This window comes from Toxorhynchites rutilus, chromosome 2 (assembly GCF_029784135.1).
Source record: "Toxorhynchites rutilus septentrionalis strain SRP chromosome 2, ASM2978413v1, whole genome shotgun sequence".
Taxonomy (NCBI): domain Eukaryota; kingdom Metazoa; phylum Arthropoda; class Insecta; order Diptera; family Culicidae; genus Toxorhynchites; species Toxorhynchites rutilus.
In genome coordinates, this window is record NC_073745.1 from 229,412,012 (window position 1) to 229,437,414 (window position 25,403).

Below are 25,403 nucleotides of genomic sequence, written 5' to 3' on the forward strand. Positions count from 1 at the left end.
TTTTGTGCGGTCCCTATCCCCCGCACAAAAAAAGGTTTGCCTGTATTTACAACTTGACACCTCTCAAATACAAAAATTAACGTTCTGATTTAAGCTGTTGTTATCAGTAAATAAATGAAATGAAATATTGCTATCCAGTAGGGCGAATGTAAAGGATTTCTTCACTTCACAAAATACGATGTTCTCTCTTTTCATTACATGAAATGGGTGCATAGTTTATTGGACTTGGAAGATGATAAAATGGAATTGATTGTGCTTATCACTATGATCCTATCAGACTATTTACAGTGCATGTCCTAAGCTAAACGTCCTAACAAAAAAGTGTAGTCTTTTAGATTCTCGCCGTGAGTTACTCGAAACATTCAGTAACGCAAAACGTTTGTAATATGTTTACATTATAACATATCCTCCTCTCTGTAAATTCAATTAAATACTACAGCTAAACCTAGTGAGTGCTAGTGACCCCCTCTGTCTCTCTCTCTCTCTCTCTCTCTCTCTCTCTCTAAATTAGCTATTTCCGGTACACCAAGGTATGATGGTCAGACAAAACTACGCATCCAACTCTATAACCTCATCCTTGATACTAACATAGGGATGCAGCATCTGCGGCAGAACGTCATGCTCTTCCTCATCTTCGTCCTCCATCCTCTGTCGCTTGATAGAAAATTCGTCAAACGGATAGTTGTTACTGTCGGAGTTTTCTCCACCGAAGAAAGCCGAATTATCTAAGCTCGATCGAGAGGTGTCATTCAGGTGCTGCTGTTGCGATTGCGAGAGCTGTTGTTGCTGTTGCTGTGAGAAGTGCATCTTGATAACATGTTTGGAGAAGTTTGAGATCACAAAACGGTCCCCCTTCTTGGTGGGTAGCTTGGACACTTTGATCTGTACCGCACACATAGGACACTTGATGAAGGCATTGTAACCGTTCAGTTCGTACGTCACGTTGATCATCTCTTCAGTCAGCTGGAGTTTGATCGGTTGTTTGTCACTCCACATTTCGATCAATTTAATGATTATGCTTTGAATTTTCTTAATTCGTGACTCATCGCTGAGTGGCGGGTAAACGGTGGCCTGTTCGAACGCGAACGGAGGATTTTTGGTGGAGATCGTCTTAACATCCGGTATGTGATCGGGAAGCATCTCCGGCGATTGATTCACCAGTTCCTGCTGCTGCTGGTGTTGCTGCAGCTGAAGCTGCTGCATTAAGGCTCGTTGTTCCCTCAGCTCCCTCACCAGACTCATATCGGCTATGCGTTCCGTTCTTTCGATCCTACTGCTGTTCTCTACTACTCTTGCCGGAGGCGAACGCTCGATACGATTAGTTTGCACCGGATCCGTCCTTTGCAGCTCGTTGGCGGCATTGGTGTAGTTCAAGTAGGCACTCATTTGCAACAGCAGCTTGCGATGACCAGGTACAAGCCGGAATTCCCGCGCCGGATCGTTGCAAAAAATGTGGAAATAGAATTGGGTCGGCGGAACGAGATGTATAAGCTCTTCCCGAGCGAAGCGTTCCATATCCACGAAATCATCGTCGTTGAGGTTCCGCAGACTGCTCTCCTGTTCGTAGCCACACATCTTCAGCAGATTCTTGAGGTATATCGGCACCAAGCCGCACACGCGCTCTATCCGGCCCCAGTTCATTTTTGGCGTTTTCTGCATCGGTGGTGGGTTTCCATCCTGAGGAAGGAAAAGAAAAGATTGGTTAACTGCGTGTTTTTGAACTTCAACTCAACGTGGTCTCATAAAAACAGAAATATCATTGTATATGGGACTTGGTTTGACTAAACCACAAAACCGTCCAATCCACAGCGTGTCAATTAAGTCTCGAGACTCATACTAAAGGGTATACCGTTTCAAATCTGCACACACTCAAATTTGTTATCCGTTGGGTAAAATTAATTGAAATTTTGCGTAGACATAGTTCGATATAGGGTAGATATGGGCAATATGACCAGACGGGGCGAAATGGGCCACCCTTAATTTGGGTTTGTTATTCAACCAATAACACTTGTTAGAAATACTCTTATTAAGTATCTCCGTGAAAACCGTATTCAAATTCGATTGTTTTATGAAGCTATTGAAAGAAATCTAACACTGACTGATTATCACAAAACCATATTAGAAAACAAAGTCAACAATATAAACTCTGTACGCCTTATAGTGAAATTGATGACTCTGCTCTTTATATCAATTTGTACTGGTATTATTTCTGAACATTTCCACTAATTTATTGCGCTGCTTTGCAGTTTTATGTAAAAGATCAGTTCATTTTTATTGAGCGTAAATGTAAAGGGCGGAATGGGCATACCTGCTTGGGGCAGTATGACCAGGTATTTTTTCAACATAACCTGTAAATACAGCTGTCAGAATTTGTAAAAATAGTTGGAAATAGCTAGATATGGAATCATGGTGCGGAACTATACCAGAACATGCGATCGTAAAAGGTGGTCACAGACCAGCTTGAACGCGGATATCGAAGCAGTGAAGAGTGGAATGTCAGTGCGACATGCAGCCTTAGTGCATTGTGTTCCGCGGGAAACACGTTATTTAGGTTGTGCAGATCATTCGCAGCTCCAGTTGCTCGGATAATTTAGTAATGTTTTTATGCCGGAGCAAGAGAGGGAGCTTGTAGATTATATTCTCTCTATGGAACAACGGTTCTACGGTGTTACGACGAAAGAAATCCGGAAGCTTATTTCTATATATTTCTCACACTTCCAAAAGCAATTAGCCTGAATAGATTAGTTGGACGATTTTCGTAAAGCGCCATCCACAACTCTCACTTCGGACACTAGAAGCAACCTTCGCCGCCAGGGCACAAGGATTCAATCGCGCTGCAGTCGGGGTGCTTCAAAAGCATATTTGTTTTTTATTAATTCGTTTATTTTTACAGGCTCAGTTACATAAGTTTAAAGGAGCCGAATCCTTGAATATAATTTTAAAACTATATATATATAAACAATTTTCTTACATTTATGGTTAGTAAGGTGGAAACCCGATTACTCGCGGTGTACTCGAGTTTAGAAGGGTGACATATTTTTAGGAGAAGGATGAGATATAAGAAAATTGTAACAATGTTGATGAACACTCAATTCTTAAATGTATTCGTATATCTATAGTGTATTTACATTTCAACTTATTCTACTATTTATAGCAAGGGGACGAATTACCCGCAAAGGAAGGAAAGGAGGGTATAAGGATATAGGGACAGAAAACACACGAAGATCGATAGCTTTAAGGAAAACATACATATGGGACATGTAATAAAGGTCTAACCGAGCCAACGCATCTTTCACCGGCACATTGGGCAAATATCGCCTTCAATTGCACCTACCTTTGCTAATGAGTCAGCCCTCTCATGACCCGGAATTGAGCAATGTGAAGGGACCCAGACAAAGGTAATGACATAACAGCGTCTGGATAAAGCACTCAAAATTTCTCGTATTCTCTCAAGGAAGTACGGCGTGTGCTTTTCCGGCCTCATTGAACGGTTAGCTTCGACAGAGCTAAGACTATCCGTTACAATGTAATAGTGTTCAACAGGTCGTGAGGCGACAATGTCAATGTCAATGAATTGTTGCCAGTTCAGCAATATACACTGAGCAAAGGAACTGAAGACTATGGGAGGTGCTGAAAATTTTGTTGAACACTCCAAATCCTGTGGACTCATTCATAGAGGACCCATCAGTGAAGTACATATTATCACAATTGATACGCCCATACTTTGCATTGAAGATCGTAGGAACGATCCCCGATAGAAGATAATCTGGAATATCATGGATTTTCTCCTTCATGAACAGATCAAAATGCACAGAGGAATTGATGTAGTCAGGAAAACAAACACGGTGGGGAATATAAAAAGAAGGATCAACCTGCATGGAGATGAATTCATGATATGAACTCATAAATCCGGAGCGAAAATTTAGCTCGATCAGCTGCACAAAATTTTCGATCACCAATGGGTTCATGACCTTACACCAGATGAAGAACCGAAGAGATAATAAATTGAAGCGATCTTTTAGTGGGAGTACGCTTGCCAAAACCTCGAGACTCATGGTATGCGTTGAGGGCATACCTCCCAATGCAATACGGAAACAAAGGTACTGAATTCGCTCAAGTTTAATGAGGTGTGTTTTGGCAGCTGATTGAAAACAGAAACTACCATACTCCATCACTGAGAGAATAGTTGTTCGATACAACATTATAAGATCTTCTGGATGGGCTCCCCACCAGATGCCGGTAATTGTACGGAGAAAGTTTATTCTTTGTAGACCTTTTTTACTCAGATACCTAATATGGGCCCCCAAGTACATTTGGAGTCGAACCAGACCCCAAGATACTTGAATGACATAGCATGAATGATTGGTTTACCCAAAAGTTGAAGCTTTGGTTTTGCTGGTCTATGCTTCCTAGAGAAAACCACCATCTCTGTTTTCTCCGTGGAGAATTCGATCCCTAGCCCAATGCCCTAGGTGGAAAAATTGTACAAAGTATCTTGTAAGGGTTCTTGCAGAAAAGCATATTTATACATCGATCAATAAGGTTTCAAATCGTGAGGCTTTAACATGTAGCATAATTTATAAAAGTTCCTACATGATTTAGGACGTTTTATTCTTAGGAGGACCATATTGCCCTATCTACTATATATTGTTCTCACTCTATGAGTTGATTCCATCAGATTACATCGGAAGTTTTCCAAATGGCGACGAAAGAACAGTGCGTGCGCAAAAAAGTTTTGCACTTGTACTTATAGATCTGTTGCATCGTGTCATCGGAAAAATGTTGGGAATCGCGAATTCCACGGTGTCTGGTGTCATAAAACGGTTCGAGGAACGTCTGACTGTTGATCGGAAACGAAGATCCAGACGAAAAAGCCGTGAGCTCAACGAGAACGATCACAAACGCGTGGTTAGGGAACCCGAACGCCTCAGTTCGAGATGTGGCTAAAAAGTTACATGTGAGCAAGACTTTCGTGCAAAAATTGAAAAAAAAACTCGAGCTGGACTATGTACGTTTAAGTACACAGACATTACCCACCCGTTTTTTTTTACAATCCACTCAAGATCGGTATCAAATAGAATGATTTGACTAATAGAATAAAATATATCATGAAAATATTCTGAAGAAATCTGGGTAATAAATAAAAGTTGGATTCCCATTATCCACAGTTGTTTCATCATATATCCCACGATTTTATTTCAATCTCATAATTGCCATAGATTAATGAAGGAACGGATGTGATAACTATTAACTGCTATTTGCCTAATTATTTTCTAGCTTTTAGTACATTAAACCGTTTAACTTAAAAAGTTGTTTTTATTTATTTTATTTTCTTGTTTTTAGTAAATTAGTAGTAGTATATACTTCTCTACAATAAAACCATTCAACTTTTTTTTTAAATTTTTATTTCTCATCTAACTTTCTTCGGAATATTATGATGATGTACTGTATTCTATTAGTCAAATCATTTCATTTGATACCAATATTGAGGGGATTGCAAAAAATACATAGTCGAACATTTAGTGGCAGCGACCTTTTCGAATTTATGTTGTTCAGAATGCGGCCATTTTTTAGCGACGGCCAAATTGATTTTTTCAAGATCATGGAATACGCAGTTTTATAACGACAGTAGAATTAAAGGTATGTTCCAATTTTCAGATCAATCTGTGATCATGAACGGAGTCAAATTCCAATTAATGTGGGACAACCCTACAAACACTCAAACATACACACAGACAGGGCAAGCTGAATGAAACCATTAAAAAGTAATTGTTTATTTGGGAACTGTGGCCATCTTGGATTGATCCGCTATGTTCTACAAGTTGAGCACTTTCATTCGATACCCATATTGATGAGGTTTTGAAAAAAATATATATGATGCCATTTTGTAGCGGCCGCCATTTTGGATTTGCATTTTTCATAAATAACAGTATTCTACTAATCAATCCCTTTCATTTCATATAAATATTGATGGGGTTCTTAGAAAATATGTAATCCGTCATTTTGTAGCGGCCGCCACCTTGATTTTCGAGATCATGGAATACGCAGTTTTATAATGACACCAGAGATAAAGATGTGTTCAAAATTTCAGATCAATCGGTCAACAGGAAGGGGGTTAAATTTCTATCAATGTGGTACAGCGCTGCAGACAAAGTTACAAAGTCACAAATATACAACATAGGGGTCAAGCTAGATAAACCGTTCAATAAATAAGAACGAATCAAAATTATTTTACGTTTACCGAGAGAAAATTCGTTTTTTTATGATTCGATTATGATTCGGAGTGAAATAAAAATTATAATCGACCGGACCGGGAGTAGTTAGTTTCCATCATAAGTACCAAGTTTCAAAAAAATCCGAGAGGGTCGGATCAGCGGCCGGCTGATTTGGCATTAGTATTTTATTTCTTTTTATACTTTACTAGCTGACCCGGCAAACGTTGTTTTGCCATAAAAATCATTGCTAGTGAATATGTTGTTTTTTTTATTCAATCGTTTATTTTGACAGGCTCAGTTACTTAAGTTTAAAGGAGCCTCTGAACTATATTTTACCTAGAATATATTAAAATGTTTCCTTAATTCTATAGTTAATAAAATAGGAAACCGATTACTCGCGGTCGACTCGAGTTTAGAAGGGTGACACATTTTCGTTAGGAAAAGGATGGGATGTAAGGAGATTGTAACAATATTCACACTCATACTCACATTCTCATTCATACTCACACTTCACACTCAATTCTTAAAAACTACCCTTACATCTAATATGTATTACAATTCACCTTATTCTAATGGAAGTGAACCGATAACTCACCAAGGACGAAAAGGAGGGGAAAGGATATAAGGAAAGTCACACACGAAGATCGATAGCTTTTAGGAAGACATATAATTGGGACATGTAATCAAGATCTATCCGAGCCAACACATCTCTCACCGGCACATTGGGCTGCCTTCCTCTGGCCCGAAGAGAGTTTTCTAAATTCGATCTGGCAACAACATACCCCTCGCACGACCAAACAACGTGTTCGATGTCGTGGTAACCTTGGCCACAAACACAGATATTGCTGTCGACAAGATTAATACGAAAGAGTAGCGCATCTAACGAACAGTGATTGGACATGAGCCGAGAGAAGGTGCGAATAAAGTCCCGACTCAAGTCCAGACTTTTGAACCATGGTTTAAGGCTAACCTTAGGGATAATCGAGTGAACCACCGGCCCAATTCATTTTCGTTCCACTTGCGTTGCCAGTTAGCGATGAATATGTTGGTTGTTAAGTAAAAAATAACTAATGTATTGTAAGTGTGTTTAAACGTTTTAACGATCTACATATACGTGAATCGTTCGTTACTCTTGTGTTTGACATACCGAGAAATAGAGCGCCAAGTCGATGGCGATTTAAAAAAAAACAAACCATTCTTTGTATTCCAATCCCGATGTATTTTATTAACGAATCTGAAGTGAAAAAAGGAATATATTGTTGTCATAAAGTAGACAAATTAAATGAAGAATATCAATATAAATTTCGTTATTGCAAATGTATTTATTGCTCTTCATCGAATTACAGAACTCAACATTAATATGAGCATTGAATGTTTTGCTCAGCTGAGGCGAATATGGCACTGCCGAACGATTTTCCATGTCAATGTCTGCGTTGTTAATTTACATGAATGATTGTCTGTCTTTAACAGTTTTTAGTCGTTGATATATTGGACATCCACCTAAGGTTGCGGTCGTGTCGTTGGTGAAATATTGAGGAAAATGCATTATACATTTTCCATCTGCCATGCAAGGCTATAAAAGTTTTAGATTACCGCACGGTTATGAACCATGTTTGTGATAACAATATCGAACAATCACATGACCTGACTTGAAAGCCACCTTAAGTTGTTGAAAATTGAATAAAAAAATTTTATTCGATGTTGTTTCAATACTTAATAGGCATAGTCCTGACCCTAACTTAACTATTTATCTATTGATCTTCTTGCATTTCAGCCAAAATATCCTTCAGAATATAAAATAATTATCAGAGACTATTCTCGTTCAAGATACATGCAGAGAATGTGTTATTCTGCTACACAGAACACACAACATACCCATATTTCTTTTTTGTTTGTTTTAGAAGCGTGTTATTTCACTCGAAAATTCATAACGCTTACGCTTCACAGAAATGGAACATGAACTCATTGACTGGAATTTTTGAGTAAATTACACTATCGATTTCCTCAGGGCGTAGTCCTAATTTTTTGTAAATTTTGCCATCCAGCCGAATAAATTCAGCAAGGTGTGGAACCGAATACATGTAACGTTGTAATGAATTTCATTCTACATTTCAATAATGTTTTTTTGTTTGAACACACGTTTTGTAATATCATGACAATGCATGTGTTTAGACCTGGCAATATCAAAGGCTGCGTCGGCGTTTCTCATGATAGCGTTTGGCAAGTGAGTGTATTTCTCCTCACACCGCTTCTGATTGTTTAGAATCGCAGTCGTTCGCTCCTTACTTCTATATCGTTCGCAATTCATTCTACGTTGAGATGGTGAACGTTAGGAACATTAGAAACATTAATACCATTGAAGAAGAAGATGGAGAGTGTCGTTTGAACGGTGAACTCCAGATTGTTGTTTCTTCTTCGAATCACAATTTCTCGCGTCACTGTGCAGTCGCCTACCATGACTCCAGCAATGTTTTCAGCGACATACGCATTGAATGTATACATGTGTTCTTCAGTCGGTGTTATATTAGAATTGATGAAAATGACGTGATCGTCACCTTGCAAACCGAGCATGTATGATGTGAAGAATTTAAATAATCCATTATGTTTAATCAAAAAGTCTTCCAGCTCGCTGGCAATACGCATGACTTTAACCGAATTTAGGTTATTGGCGCATGTGAGGATGAATGTTTTCAATGAAGGGAACTTAGCGCCATCTATCATTTAACAACGTGAATAAATTCGCTCTTTTTGAAAAACAAACTACGGGTCGATTATTTGAATATTATTTATACCAAAATACTAAAATCGCGATTATAAATAGGAGATCCGGATGAACCTTTGAGGTTACATGTAGTTTTATGCCAAATTTGAGAAAAAATAGAAATCAAAATTATTTAGATTGTTTTGCATAGGGCCCCCTAATCGGTATTAAACATATGGTAATTGGTACCCTAGCGGTATCATATATAGTTTACGTCCTATTCTCATGCCTACCAAGTTTTTTGTGCATTATTTCTTGAGAATCGTTCGAGCCGTTTCGGAGGAGTTCGACCACGAACATCGTGACACGAGATTTTTATATATAAGATTTGAGAGGCCTTCAGCGTCCTGGGCTGGTTCGCCTTAACACCTTCGTCGCCCAGAGCAATTCGGTCGAGTTTCTTGTGGGGCCCAAATTCAACTGTCGGTGCGCTAGAGAAAAAAGCGGACAACGAAAATAATGAATTCGGGTTCGATTCAAGCCTACTTTTCTGTTGAATCCGAATGAAATCAACCGACTGCTGATTAGAAAACTTATAAAAATAAGTTTTCAGTCAATTATACAGTGTTGTCCTAGCTTCGGCTGGACATATACTAAAATTGGAACGATACAGAGAAGATTAGCATGACCCCTGCGCAAGGATGACACGCAAAATCGTGAAGCGTTCCACATTTTTTCAATATCAACTGTCTTCGCTGTCCGTTCTGCTGAATAATGGAAGAACAGATAGAATACCCTTACGCCTAAATGGCTACTACAGTGTAATTTACCATAATGTAATGGAACAGAAAACCTATCGCCTAAATGGCTACTACTACTACTGTGTAATTTACAATTTATAGAAACATAAACATATGTACATGTACACGATAAAAACCCGGCTCTGTTACAGATAAAATGCTAATGAGCCTGATAAATAAATGAATGGGATAAAAAAAAAATTATACAGTGTTGGAAATGATCATAAAAATGAAATTTAACCGAACGTACTTGCTTTATGTACTATATTAGATCGCGATGAATAACTACAATTTTATTGGAGAATATGGAATATTCTGTTCAATCGATTGCGAGATTCTGTGTATATAGCATACTGAGAACATATGTGACATTTGTGGGAAAATAATCGTCATAAACTATATCACATTTGGCAACTCCGATTTTTCACGTAATTCGTTTTCATCGTTCTTTGCGCTTGGTAGTTAAAAATCTAAAAGAAGAAGCAAGTTGCAAGTGTTTTTCTGAGAATGAGAATAATAATTGTGTAACGCAGATAAGCCCCTGTTTATTCCAAAAAACAGTATGTTTATTATGTATATTTTTTAAGACACACATGTTCTTTTTCATCCTTAAAATGTTCACCGGACGGCGTAAAAGTAAATCTGAAAGCGAGAAAATTAGTAACGACGAAATAATGTGAAGCGTTAGAAGAAAAGTTTTGAGTATAATCTCATCGAGTTCCGATTAGGATATTGAGGAACTATACGCAGGTGAAGACCTGGACGATATGTTAGAAGAACTTACTATAGATGACATAGAGATATTGATTTTTCAACAGTACATTTAAAATGTGATTTTTCACAAATAACTATATAACTGTGTTCTACTAGTCAATCCCTTTCATTTGATACCCATATTGATGGGGTTTTGATAAAAAAAACCCCTATCAATATGAGTGTCACCCACATCTGGGTGACGGGGCCTCCCAGGAAATACACCCGTCACCCAGATCTGAGTGACGGGGCGTTCAAAGTGTTAACATGTTGAGCTTTTTGGTAGAAAGCGCTAACTGACTGGGACTGACAGTTACAAAATAATAAAATAAAAATATATACGGTTTGTTTTCGGATATTTTTCAAAATGTGACTATTTTCTAGTTTTCTATTTATGCAATAAGTATCTTTGTGGGCTGGGACCGATACTGATATTGTGCAAAAGCTTTTGATGCGCGTAATTGGAAAGCGGAGCAAGAAAAAATCGGGGCTTAACGTGTTAAATATTACAATAAAAAATATTTCATAACGACAACTGCATTTACCTTTTTAGAACAACATTATCAACGAATGATTTCAGAAGACGCTATCTTAATTTTTCCTGGAAATAATCGTCAGTTTGTATCACACTTCCGTTCAACGCATCTACCATACCTTCGTTATTGACGTTCGAAATCTGAGCAGTTGTTTACTTGCCAATGACCCGTAAAGACTTTTGATTTAATCCAGGTCACCGGAATACGCAAACAAATTTCAATTGTTAATGTTGCATTCTGTGCCCGAACAAAACTCGAACTTCGAGCTCGTGGCAGACCGTAATCGGAATAAAAAACTGATCCAGTCTGAATACCGAACCGATTCTCCATAAACTACAATGATTCGAAAAGCATTGTTTGTGAGAAAATAAAGTGCATGTTCAATGAGAACATTTGGAAATACCGCATGTGAAAGTCATTATTTTCTTACAACACGCAGTATTACGCAGCTCTGGAGCAACATTCGAAAAACTAAAATCCCATATGAACACAATGGGTAGTATTCGTTTTCCGGGGGCGATTCAACATTTCCACAATACACAGCAAAAGCAAACAAAAACTACACCCCACCGAGCGCCGATTCATACATACATTCACCGCTTATTTTGTTTGTCTGTCTTTCCCTCCCCGCAACATTGCATAATGTTGCGAATATCTACTTATTTCCGCGACATTCGTCAGCTGCGCGTGAGGCTGAAACAGCGAGAAAAGCAGACAAGCGCGCGAACCACACGCCGAGATGCATGACTCTACACTTCTTTGAACGCGGGCGGTTGTGATGATGGCGGCGGTGGCGGCGGCGGCGGAGGCAAAATCATATGGAACTGATTTTCTCGCAAAATGCGCCTTGCGAAATTCGCATTTGCAATTTCATTTCATATTTCAACCGGGGAAAATGTATGTGAAATAAATTAATAACAAACACAACAGCAACACGAGTACGAGAGCGAGAGACGCTTTCACAGTACCGCCTCGGAGTGCCACCGAAGACAAGACATGAAACTACGAATTATGTACAAACTGCAAAAGACATCACGGATTGTGGAAATATGCTTCAAATACACGAACGAACGAGCGAGAGAGTGTGTATACAAGACAGCACAAAATAGCACCACACAAACCGCACAAAACCGATAAATTCCAAATGATTGGAATAATGGATGTATAGAAGAAATGAAACAAAAATGGACTTGATGGAAAACGAAGCGTTCAAAAGTGAATATATAGTTACGGAAAGTATCGTAAGCGATAAGCGCTCTAGCGCCCCGTATTCTGTGTGTTTGCACGGTTTTTGAGCAAAAAGCGCTCAGCTATCTTCGTGTCGTAGGGGTGTGCAAAATTTACTGAAAACACGATAATAGAAATGGTTATGCGGAGGAATGTTTACAAGTTCAGCGACATTCAATTCATATTCCAATTATCAAAATCTGTATTGATTTCTGAAGAATATCGCTCATTCCTAATACACGTTTAAAGAACATGTACTCAGACTCCATATCATTCCCTTTTTAAACTGGGAAAAGATCCCCCAAACAGAAAGGGAAGCTTGTATCTAATTTCGTTTATTTACAGGATTTCCTAACACAAAAATTGTTATTATAATCAGATCATTTTCATATACGGGACCGCGGGTAAGACGGACAGTGGAGGTATGATGAACAGGTAATTGATTTTTATACTTGCATTATGAATTTCAAATTTCGGTTGATAGGAACCCCTTCTACATGCTATTCTATAATATTTAAACCATCCTATGACAATGAATACTGATCAAATGTGGAATAGGGAAATAAAAACCGAAAATCAAACATAATTCCGGGTGTGGATGTAGTTTTTCCGGCTTCGATATTAAGCATTTTGAGAAGTTTAATTGCAAAATTTAATTCGCGATTCGACATGCTGAGTAGAATAAAAAAAAGTTGATTCAACCTAAGTTGCCAGTTGTCTAGTGTGTATGCTCCCAACTAATCTGCGATATTCGTTAAATTGCATTTCAACTTAGGTTGCCTAAAAATGTTTAGTCGGACTCAAGGAATTCAAGACTTCAAGGAATTTAGTAATAGAAGCAAGCGAGCAAGATCGAGATTAAAGGTAAAAATAAATTAAAAGGTAAAAATAAATGAAAAATAAATGGGTATAAATAATTTCTGATTTGAGCATGTAAACATGGACAAACATTTAAGCAAAAAACCACAGAAAGAGGTCCGGCGCACAGTGGTCCCTAAGAAAATTTAGGCGACCAAAACCTAAAAAATTAAGTTGCATAAACAAGAAAAAATCATATAGTCCCTTATTCTAGGATGTTCAAGGCATCGAGGATCACGTGTTTCACCCCATTCCGCGCGCGCATCATTGTCCTGGCAACGCGATAAGATACCAGTTTCGCATGCTCGCCGGTGCCACTATTTCGCGTGTGTTTTTCTAACATGTGTTTTGGTGAAGTTTTTGCACGATTTTTTTTGGCTCATTATGTTTCTTGAAGCATTCTAAACGGAGAATTTGCATTTGTTGTCATTTTCAAAATTCAGTTGGTTTTAGTATGTGTTAACTCCACACAAAGTAAGTACTGTTTTGGAAGTTTTATTTTGCTTCGGATTGACTTATAAAAATTTCCCCGCACAACTTTTTAACGAAAGTGTTCTTCAAAGTGTGCCTTTATCACTCAGCACTTGAACTTTTCACCCGAAATCCCCCATTTTGGATTTTTCTCAATATTAACCCGAAATGTTAATCTGAAATAACTGTTATTTGAAGTTGTGCCTTTTTATTAGTAATTTGAATATTTTTTGTAGTTATGGCCCCCAGTTATGTAATATTCTTAACTGTTGGAGAAAGCATGCCTTCATCTAAGAGATATTACTAATCATCAGCAACGGATGGAGGCTAGTTTTTAACTTGATAGTTCGGAATTCGTACCACCTACGATATTGTACAACTTGCTACGATATTGTACAAATGCTAATATGGCCCCCAGTTATGTAATAAGGATTTGTTCGATTATTTAAGAACCACTGGGCAGGATATAACTGCCGCAATTCCCGTGAGGAATTCCCTATACGACTTCGTTATAGGAAAAACAAATTTAACCAACATTTCGTCAACTTTGTAAGCGCTTCTACGAAATAAAATTGGGAGATTTCCTAGTAAATTAGTAGAGAAATGGGGATCTAAAAACAATATGTTGAACCGATTTTCAAATAAAGAAGATGCATGGCTGAAGTTGGAATTTGTAATTGCTTCAGAAACTGGTAATTGTAGTGTTTTCTTATTATAAATGGTACTTTAAAAATATTTTATAGGTAACAATATTTTTTATGTTATTTAGTGACAGCGGGACCGAGTAGTGAAGATGGTTCATCTCTAAGAGGAAGGCCTGAAAAAGATTACGAAGAATGTAAAGGTCGTATTAAACGAAGAAAAACTGCAAAAACAGGTACAGTGTACATGAAAATTTTATCATTCCTCTCATGTTTTATGTTATAATGTCTCATGTTTAACGTTATAACGTAACTCCAAATTTTAATTGTGTTTTCAGCTTTGACTATTACCACTCCATAAGCAATAGATGTAACAAAATATAAGCTGCGAACACTGCGTATCCGAAAACATACACTTTGATACCAAACAAGATAAAAACTGAAAATTTTGAACTTTGCCCCCTTGCTCCCAACTCTCTTTTGTTTTTTTGGTGAAACAGATTTGAAAAAAGAAATCAGCGTAGCCGAAGACCCCAGTCTACCAAAAATTGGATTTTAAGCTCAAAAGTCTGAGTTTTGGCCACCTAAATTTTCTCAGGGACCACTGTGCGGCGGTACGTTGATTGGCAATCGTACCAATGAAAATATGAAACGCTCAACAGCCTCGGAAGGGTCGAAGTATTTGCTAAGACCAAGAAAGCGAAAAATAATTAAAGTCAGTTTCTCAATACACAAAAACATGTTACAAGATTTCAAAGTGCAAATGCTTCCCCAGTTGATGGAAAGTATGTCATATACAGTCAAAGCTCTCTATAACGACAATCTTTATAGCGACAAATCTCTCTATAACGACATGTCCAAAGGTCCCTTAAAAATCGCATACATATTCCTTTCTTTATTTCGACATTTTTCTATAACGGCCTTTCCCTATAACGACACATTATCGCTTCTATTTACTAAAACATAACATTCTCTATTGCGACAATTTTCAATTTCACACCACTCATAGTGTGTGTGTCAATGTCAGAGCCTGCGAACGTAAATAGTATATGTTGTGTATTATAAGGTTTAATCAACTTTGAATATCTGTTCACGCCCAACTGATTTAAATTTTCGGATATTTACAAAAACAGAAATTTAAACCATAAAAGATGGGGTGAGTTCATTGACACAGAATAATCGAAGAATTGTTGTACAAGAATCCCGTCCTAGAATGAAATTGCATCAAATTTGCAATAAATTAAACAATTGCGCAAATTATTTGCGCAATTGTTATATGGATAAAGCTTTTGATATCAAATTCAGGCAATAACATTTGTTTCACTTTTTTTTTATACCCTCTACTAACCCCCACACCAGAAAGCTCGAATAGAGGGCCCCCGGGTAGTGGACTCTTGCTAACAGACAACAAACATAAGAAGAAATAGCGGAGAATATAACAACAAACAAAGAAAACAAAACATGTGAAATCCCAGTGGAACATTAGAGTTCCTTTGAAGGGATCCACCATATTATACAACATATACAACATTAAAACGACGCAGGAAAAAGAAAAGTGATGGAAAATATTTTTAACCAAAGCATACATATACATAAGATAGTCGGCACATTTACAGAATATATTGATTTATGTGGATCGTCATATACTGTTTCAGCTTATTTTTAAAAATATGTTTATTGCTTATTGCTTTCAGATTATTGGGAAGCACGTTGAATTTTAATGGACCGTAACTTTTTTTTTATGCGCGTGAGTCCCAATTTCGTAAAAGCTCTGGTTCTCATTAAGTCATTTGAATTTCTTGTATTCAAAAGGTTTATTCGAGTAGGGAATGTGATATTATGGTGAAAATTACGGTTATGCAAAATATTATGAACAAACATGATACTTTGAATATCACATAGGCCTGAAATAGGAATAATTCTATTTTGTATAGTAGTGTAAAGCGCAACTGTCGGATATAAGTGAGGAAGATTGAAAACTACTTTCACACATCTATTTTGCAGCGTTTGAATTTTTTTCAATTTTGATTTGGCAGCATGACCCCAGACTACAATTAAGTATTGGAGGATGGAGTGGATGCATGCAAAATAAAACTGTAACAATGCTCTTTTTGGTATGAAACAGCGTACTCTTTTCATGAGACCACATAAACTTGCAGCAGAATCTAAATACAATCCTAAGTATTTGAAAGAGAAGACTTTTTCAATAGACAGGATTCCCACACATGGATCACGGTGTTGAGGTATTTTTTTTCGTGGCGAATGGAAGACTATATACTTTGTTTTAGTGAGGTTAATGATTAGATAATTGCCACAGAAATATTCCATGAGTTTCACTATATCTGATTCCATGTCCGCTACAATAGTTTGAATATCAGGACGCGGATAGAATAACGCCGAATCGTCTGCAAAAAGTATTGGTATTCCGTGGAGCGTTAAATTACCAAGATCATTGATAAAAATCAAGAAGAGTAGAGGACCTGTGTTGCTTCCTTGAGGAACTCCTATATCAATCGGACGTAAGCTACTACGAACACCGTTAATTACTACAAATTGTTTTCGATCGGACAGGTAACTTTTTATCAAATCGTTGGTAACTCCTCTTATCCCATATCGATCAAGCTTTTTCAGTAAAATTTCGTGATTAAGAGTGTCGAAAGCTTTCTTAAGATCAATAAATAAGCCTCCTACGAACCTTTTTTGATCAATTTCGTAGATCAATATGTCGACGAGCTCTGTAATAGCGGTCATTGTGACATAACCTTCCCGGAAACCATACTGATATTGGTATATAACATTGTTGGCACTCAAGAAGTCGGTAAGTCTACAGGTTAAAAGTTTTTCCAAGATTTTGTTGAGAACAGATAATGTTGAAATTGGTCGATAGTTCGAAGGATCACTATTGTCTCCAGATTTAAACACAGGTGAAACTTTGGCGATTTTCAGAATATTCGGATAAACTCCAGTTAGGATTATTCTATTGAATATTTCGGAAATGATTTCAGCGAACCGACCTATGTTAGTCTTTATCAAGTCTGCAGGAAAGTTGTCATAACCTTTGCTCTTCTTAACATCAAGCTGACTTATCAGAATACGAACTTCGTTTACGCTAGCAGGTCTCAGAAAGATAGAGTTTCTAACACTTTTTACATGTTTTAGATAGTCGAAATTTTGCACTGTTAATTTACTAGCGAGATTATTACCAATACTAGAGAAATAATTATTGAATACTTCTGCAATTTCATAATTTGAATTAATGTTCCTATCATCAACTCTTAATTCAATTTGCTCACAAGGCTTAGAGCGACCAAAGATTACATTTAATTTTTTCCATACATTGAGATGATTAGAACCACTGAGCATAGTTTCATAGTATTCCTTTTTACATCGTTTTATCATATTTGTTACTTTTTTGGATACATGAACTAACTTACCCCTAGCGCGTACATCATTGGGACTGTTTTTCACTTTTTCGAGATAATTATATTTGATTTGAATCAACTTCCAAAGTCCATAAGTCATCCATGGACATTGATCCCTCTTTATTTTGACAAGTTTAGTCAAGGTTCTGTTACAGCTTATTAACAGGTTCAGTCTTCCGTGTTTCACAAAAAACCTATGTTTGAAAATGTGACATGTTTGTATTCGTTGTATGTTTGGACATACGATGTTTAATCCCAATGTTTCACATGATGTTCGAACATGGTGTACAGTTTCTCTTGCATTTTCACCCCAAGCACCGGCAGTGCGTAGAGTAGAAGAAGCGAATCGGACACCACACCACCACCACTCAACGCGTGGTGTGTTGGTATGTTGACATAGAAAAATGCTTTCCTATCATAACAATGGGTGCTTCGTCTAAAATATTGGGCAAATAAAATAAACCTCTTTATCTGTTCTGAACAAAATAAACGTCGATTAATATCAAAGTTTTTCACAATTGATATCATTATTTAGTACACGCATCAATTTATATATTGAATTCATGTAACATTCGCTATTATTAGGTATTTGAACAAGTACTAAAATTGAATAGAGCGTGGCGGAGATGTTCAGTTAACCACAACAAATTTTGATTACAATATTTCTATAATTTTAATCGAATATAAGGTACCACAATTATTCAGCAGTGACATGTTAGGCGTGACGCTAATCACTCGACCACGGGAGCAACCGTTTTGGCTGGATCTTTGAATACAAATGGCCAATACTGCTTGTTCGCGACGAACGCGACCCGAGCTATAAAACGAGCGAAGAAGAGGAGAAGAAAGGATGATGCAATCGCATGCACACATAGCATATGCAGTGCAGTGTAAGTGTAGCTTTTAGTTTTTTCCTTCATTCAGTTTGTGATAACATCGAGAAAATAATAGTGTGTTTTAGCCGCTGAAATTTCTCTGCTGGTTCTGCTGTGTGCCGCTGAAGGATGCACCTAAGACTAATTTTTGGGTATTTATTTTTTTGGTCAGCATTTGTACGACGTCGCCCGCTGTGCAGTCGGTTCCCCAGACTTTAATTGCCAACATGCACGCAAAAAAATTCTCATAGAAAGCTTCTTTCTATTCAGAGAAAGTTTCTCTGCACGAAACCAAGAATTATTTAATCAGATTTGCAAAATATGTATGAACTCATGGCCTCTCAGCTCATGTAATTTTTGTAATGCGAATTAAATTTCAAGTTCGTTTCTGTCAAAAAGTATTCTACGAAGAAATTTTTTGGGATGAATAATTTATTTCCGTGTATGAAAACGAAACGAAACGAAAGCAATGAATACTGCGACATCGGGTGATATGTTTGTACATGATGTTCTTGAATTATAAACATCGTGTTTGTTTTCACATGTCTATGTTTGTGTATCATTGTTCGTGTTGGGGATAGACACTCAACACTAGCGAGAATCATGTTCGAATTCAAACAAAAACATGGAGTTTTCACATCGCGTGGACATGTGTAAGTGTTTTTCGGAAGACTGAACAGGTTGTTATAGGTTGTAGTAAGAAAAGCTAAAGTAGCGTCGACATCGTCAGTAACTACAAAATCATTCAAAAATATTGAAAAATGATTTTCAAGTTTAACACGATCAACAATGTTGACTCTCAGTTCTTTGTGGCTCTTATCATTAATCATAGGAAGAGAGGAAATGATAGGAAGATGGTCGCTAATATCATTAAAAATAGTGTGATTTTGTAAATTTTCAGCAAGGTTGATCGGACATATAAAATGGTCTAAAATGTTATTATTTGCTGGACGAGTTGGAATTGTATTTGTACATACATAACCATTAGATTGTAATAGGTTTGTGTACCGGCATACTACGTTATTGTTTATCAGATTAATTGGAATATTAAAAAATCTCAAAGAATTAAAAATGGTTTTGATGGAGTAGCAGTTGATAACCAGCCTTCTAAAATATTTTGAAATTCGTTGTAATCAAACGAGGGGGGACGATAAACACTAGCAACTGTATAAAGTTGACATTTAAGTTTTAGTTCTAGGTGGATATAGTGCAAACCGTCAACTGTTTGAGTATCTATCAATTTGTTTTCGAGTGAACTATTTACGAAAACTGCTAAACCACCAGAAGGATTATCACGACACGAGAAGAAAGCGCGATAGCCAGGAATATTGTAAATGTGACTAATCTCCTTCTTCATCCAGGTTTCACCAATAACAATAACGTCGATACCAAGTTTACATTCATTCACAAAATAACTTCGAAAACATTCACTGCCCAAAATGGGTTGAAATACACGAAAATCTTCAACGCTAAAAATAAATTGGACATAATTCAAAGGTTCGGAAAGGGTACTAAACAGACAACATTGTCTAATGAATTCAATGATCAAAGTGCACAGTGCGAATTCATTCACCATCAAAAATATGGACTAGAGCCGTGAAAAGGGTAATAATATTGGTTTCATTGATGTTCAGTTGGTACATTTTGTCTGGCGATAAAATAAATAAAATTAATCTTTTTTAATTTTTTTTCTTAAATCAAATTCAACAATTAAACTATAAACCCATCCAGCAAGCAGATGTTTTCCAGATTATCTATTATTAACAAAAAAAATCAATTAACAATATACTATTTTTTCTATCTAGAGAAAAATTAGTTTCGGACGAATGAGCTGAATTTCATGTTCATTGTTTAATGTTATTTTTTCCAAGCTGGTTATACGTCAATTGCTTTTGTTTCTAATATAATTGGATTGTTTTGCGTGAGCTAGGGTGTTACTCTCCTTATAGCGACATTTATGCTCTCTATAACGACAATCTTTTATAGCGACAATTCTCTGCAACGACGGTCCATTGCGATGTCGCTATAGAGATCTTTCACTGTATCTCTAATAAACGCACATGACCGTCGTTATCAATAGTAAAATTATTCAAAGGGATTCAAATTGAGTTGGCTTCCATCACTCATAAAATTCTAACACACAAAAATGGAAACGAGTCCATTAAGGCAACAAAAAGTAGCCACCATAGACATCCCTACCGTGTGTTCCAGTGTACCTAGCGTCATCGCGTATAGGGGCAAAACAACGTGAATAACATATATTCAAGTCTAATGAACTTGGAATACCATCGTCATTGTACGATTCATGAGAAATACAAGCGAAACGAGGAATTTCGTTTTTCCATTCCCCCTTCTATTTTGCGCTCACCGTCTCCGAGGCCCCGTACCCGCTTATTTTCCCTTCCCATTCGCCCGAGATATTCATCTTTCGGTACTATCTCATATTATATATTCCTCGAAGTTTCGCCGGTTTCTCTCGTTCTCCTCCGTCGTCTACACCATCATCACGTGTGCCCTTTCCCGGACGACTTTGAAACTACCTCCCATTACTTGCAATACTTTGGTTTGACTACGACCGAGTTGGAAACTTGGATAGTCATCGCCGTTGCGAAGAGAGCGTAGACCAGCATGAAGCGGTTAGAGGTGGAGAAGAAGGAGGAAGGAAGAAAAGGAAAGCAAAGAAGTAGAAAAACAAGATGTAAAAAAGATTGAAGATCATAAAAAGTAATACCTTTTCTTCCAGTTGCAGCTCGCCAAATGCTGGCCGTTCCGTTAGATTCTCTTTGTATTCCTCATACTTCTGAACAAACTTAGCCCGTTTGCCCACTTTCGGGATAATCTCCTTAATCATGTCGTACTTCAGGCATTTGAACGCGCCCTCATCGATATCCTCCTCTAAAACAAAAACGACCGAACAGAAAATTACGTTTTAGAAAGGAACGAGCTGAAATGTTTGGTAATAAAATTATCGTAATACAGTAAAGTTTTAATGCTGTCGGTATTAAACTTTTATGTGTATGTTCCAGTGACTATGTAGAGCGAGTTTGCCGGGGACCTCCTCGCCGCCCACCCGGTCACCCGCTCAATACACAGGGAAACAACTGTTCGAAGGTTTCCTTTTATATGAAATGTCCATCAATGTGTATAGGCACTTCTGTATATCTGTATAGCAAGCATAGCTTCTACTGTATAGATTTTGCTCGAACGACGACGATATTACGCAAGACCAGAAATTATCGGGAAGAGTGAAATACGAGGCAGCGATATTTTATAATCAATGATAATAGCGGTAATTTTATGGCAGAGCGTTTGCGCAGTGAGCCAAGCTGCGAGAGTTCGACGAATTTCCTTCCGCGGAAATACACGTGTGGTGCACGATCTCGGCGCGGAAACGTGCGGCGGGACAAGTGTTGCCGTGTTTATCGAATTCTACCCCAGGCTGCCAGGATATTGCGGGCTAGCAACTCAGTCATCGGTAGTGGGGTGGTGGTACGTGTTGTGTTGTTGTTATCTATTCTATCTCTCTGTTTTCGAAATGCAATCTGTTAGGTCAGAACTTGAGGTTTGACCATATTTTCTAACGATCCGTTTTTTAATTATTCATCTTCCGGCACACATCCATTCATTTGGTCACATTCATTTTTTATTTCTCGCTACGAGAAAAGTTCACAGTGTAATACGTTCTAAAAATTGCTCTATGAACAGACACAAGCGTAGTTTTAATCCAGTTGCTATTTTGAAACCTGTTCCTGTTTTGCGACGAACTCGAATAATGAGAAAGCATGAGAGAATTATATCAGAATAAATTTCCCTTCATTAAATTCTCGCTTTGCGATCTTTTCTGCTTTTGTAAGTTTTGTAAATTGATGAACATTTACGATGCACCGATGAAGTAACGAAAGTTCTCTAATTGGAATCTTTCCAGGAAAAATAACATATAATCGATTCCGGTTCCCAGAATTATTTGAATGCGGCAGAAATATATCAACTTCATGTTACTTTTCAGGGTATTATTATTTTTATTGTTTACCTTGGCAAGACCAATTTCATACCATAAATGTTTCAAAATCTAAAACTTATTATGGAATGTTAACAATACGCATGTAATATGAGTTGTGAGGATTTCTAAATTTTAGATTAGATTGTATTAAGCAGGCAGGAAAGTAAGCAACCTGAATTTTTTTTTTGCTATTTTGTTATTTTGCAATTGTGTACACTCATTTTCATGAAAAAAAAACTTAATGTGTCCGCTTCCGAACGCGCGATGAAGACAGTAGACGATTAATGATGTATGAATGAAAAGTTGGCAAGTAATTTATACTGTTTTTTTGACAGTTGAATGTTGTCCGTGATGAAGCTCAGTATGTTAACATATTAAGGACCGCTCACGAGTTTTCTCGTGTTTCGCGTTCCGTCTGTTACGGATAGATCACGAAATAACCCGTGTTTTCTACACTTGATCTCGCATTACGTAATTTGTGCACGACGCCTTACTAACATCGTTTAATCAAAGCTGAGCGACAATTTCGATATGTTGTTGCAACACTCTAGGTTGTCTTGTTCCAACATAAAGAGTAAAAGGATGAAAGGGGAAAAATGATTTTTCTGATCACCGGTTAACTTTGAAAAATCATATCTCAAAAAAAAAAATAGCATCTCTGATATCGAAATATGTTATGTGAGAAATCCTCAGCTTTCAAGAAAAAATATTTAAAAAATATATATAGCGCTCTCTAGTTCAAAGCCATAAAAACAATCAAAAACGACTACAATCAATAATTACGAAAAACATATCCATTCTTTCTGCAAGTTTAATTTGATATGTCGATCATCTAAATTGGTTCAGTGGTTCAAAAGTTATGAATGTTTGAAAAAAGTAATTTTAGGGAAAAAGTGAAAAAAAAATATTTTTCGGACCACCCTAAGATGGAAATGGGCACCCTAATAAAAAAATAAAAAAATACTGGTCTAAGTTTTGCGATAAAGAACAAAATTACCACTTTTGACGAAAATCTGAGAACCGCTATATCGGTTTGCCATGGAATGGCTAAGATAAATGTCAGATTTTTGGAATATACAATCTGTTTCACAGATGTACATGCACAGTAGAGCCCCGATTATCCGCAGTATAGTCGACCAAGGTCACCGCGAATAAATAAAACCGCGGATAACGCAATAAAGGACTGAAAACAAGGTGCAAACACAAAAAAACATATTTCGGCAAAACTATGTTTTATCAATACAGAAATCAATCAACTATCCATGTGTACGACCAGTGGTCAGATAATGTGGAAAACATGACCAAAACAAAAAAGCATGAGCCTACGGATAAATTTTGGGAAGCCCTATAGATTTACTACGGAAATTATAATGATAAGTGGATGCTTTTGGTGTCTTGCCAAGTGAGCCAAAGTCACGTTGCTCTGATTTTGGAATGTCTAACTAAGAGGTGAAATTGAGGATTCATTCGCACTCATAGGTGGCCGAAAATCCGGATTTTTAGCGTTACGTTATTTGTGCACCACGCCCAAGTTTTTTTTTCGTAGCAAACAAATTGTCACTTAGGGGTGTCTCCGTAGTCACATGAAATCAGGGTTTAAAAAAAATTTGACTCCAAATGTCTTCAAATTGCATGAAATGTCAAGATTTACTGTCATCTCGATTTTTTTTGTCATGTGGAGGTTTTAGGGTGTGGTAAATGTTCCTATGTTGGATAGACACCCCTTCCCTCTCCCCTCTCCCCGCTACCATACAAATGAAACACACATTTCTTCATAATTCGAGAATTGATCAAACAAACTAACCCAAATTTAGCATGTGGAGGTTTAAGAGTGCAATAAATGTTTCTATGTTGGACAGACACTCCTCCCCATTTCTAAGGGAGGGGCTGCCATGCAAATGAAATACAAATTTCAGCATAACTAGAGAATTAATAAAGCAAACGAATTCAAATTTGGCATGAGGAGGTTTTAGGGTGCAGTAAATGTTTCTATGATGGATAGTCACTCCTGATGCAAAAAAAAGACCAAATGTGTTAGAATCGCATGAAACGTCGAGATTTACTGTTATCGCTATTTTTTCGTTAAAAATTGACTTTTTAGCACTGTCGTTTTTTCGATCTGAAAAGTCGATTGGGCCGCAGTATAGATGGTTGGCTCATCTGATGTTACTTTATTTTAAACCATTTTATATGTGTAATACTAACGAAACCCTAAGTTATCATTATCTACTTTTGGACGTCTTTCAGTAATGGTACCAAATCAGAAAAAAAAATGAAAAGAATAGGCAAACGCTTCGTTCTATGGCCAAATAGAGAAAATATTGCAATTCAAGCTATGCCCGATATGCCGGTTCTAAAAACTTTTCCTCAGAAACCAATTGCCATTCTTGTAATGTTAGATCCCATCAGTGTAGGTATCCATGAGCGTGTAATTTAGTGCTGGTCTGATAGATTGCGCGAAGCTCGTTCAAGGCATAATCATTAGTGATGAAACCGGACATACAGCAATCTTCGTGGCCGGAAAGCCGGATATCCGGCAGCTGGATGAATTAATGTTATAAATTATTCTTAATTCAGCCAATCCATGCTAAACCGATAAAGTGGTTCTCAGATTTTCGTGAAAATTGGTAGTTTTGTTCCTTATCGCAAAACATTAGACACGTATTTTTGATTTTTTTCATTAGGGTGACCATTTCCATTTTAAGGTTGTCCGAAAAATCAACCTTTTTCCTTTTTTTTTTTTCAAAAAGTACTTATTTCATAAATTCATAACTTTTGAACTACTACACCGATTCAGATGATCGACATATCAAATTAAAGCCAATGAGTCATGTTTCAAAAAATATTACACTCTGAATAAAAAAGAATTTAGTTTTCGTAATTTTTGATTATATATGTTTTTTA

At 37.1% G+C, this 25,403-nt stretch overlaps 1 protein-coding gene and 1 non-coding gene across 4 annotated transcripts in view; one reads left to right on the forward strand and one right to left on the reverse strand.

The window, feature by feature from the left end:
• Window positions 1–210: 210 nt before the first annotated feature.
• Window positions 211–25,403, reverse strand: part of LOC129767320 (uncharacterized) — a 31,688-nt gene continuing 6,495 nt past the window's right edge. For 2 of the 3 annotated variants that reach the window (XM_055768051.1, XM_055768050.1), the window contains 2 exons: window positions 21,231–21,394; window positions 211–1,677 (listed from right to left, as the gene is read on the reverse strand). In XM_055768051.1, the coding sequence (XP_055624026.1) occupies window positions 550–1,677; window positions 21,231–21,394 (1,292 nt within the window). In that variant the 3' untranslated portion in view covers window positions 211–549. The remainder of the gene's footprint in view (window positions 1,678–21,230; window positions 21,395–25,403) is intronic. The other variant, XM_055768052.1, reaches the window with a different exon arrangement.
• Window positions 9,546–9,652, forward strand: LOC129772421 (U6 spliceosomal RNA). Its single transcript, XR_008742618.1, has one exon. It is a non-coding gene; the product is annotated as a U6 spliceosomal RNA (small nuclear RNA).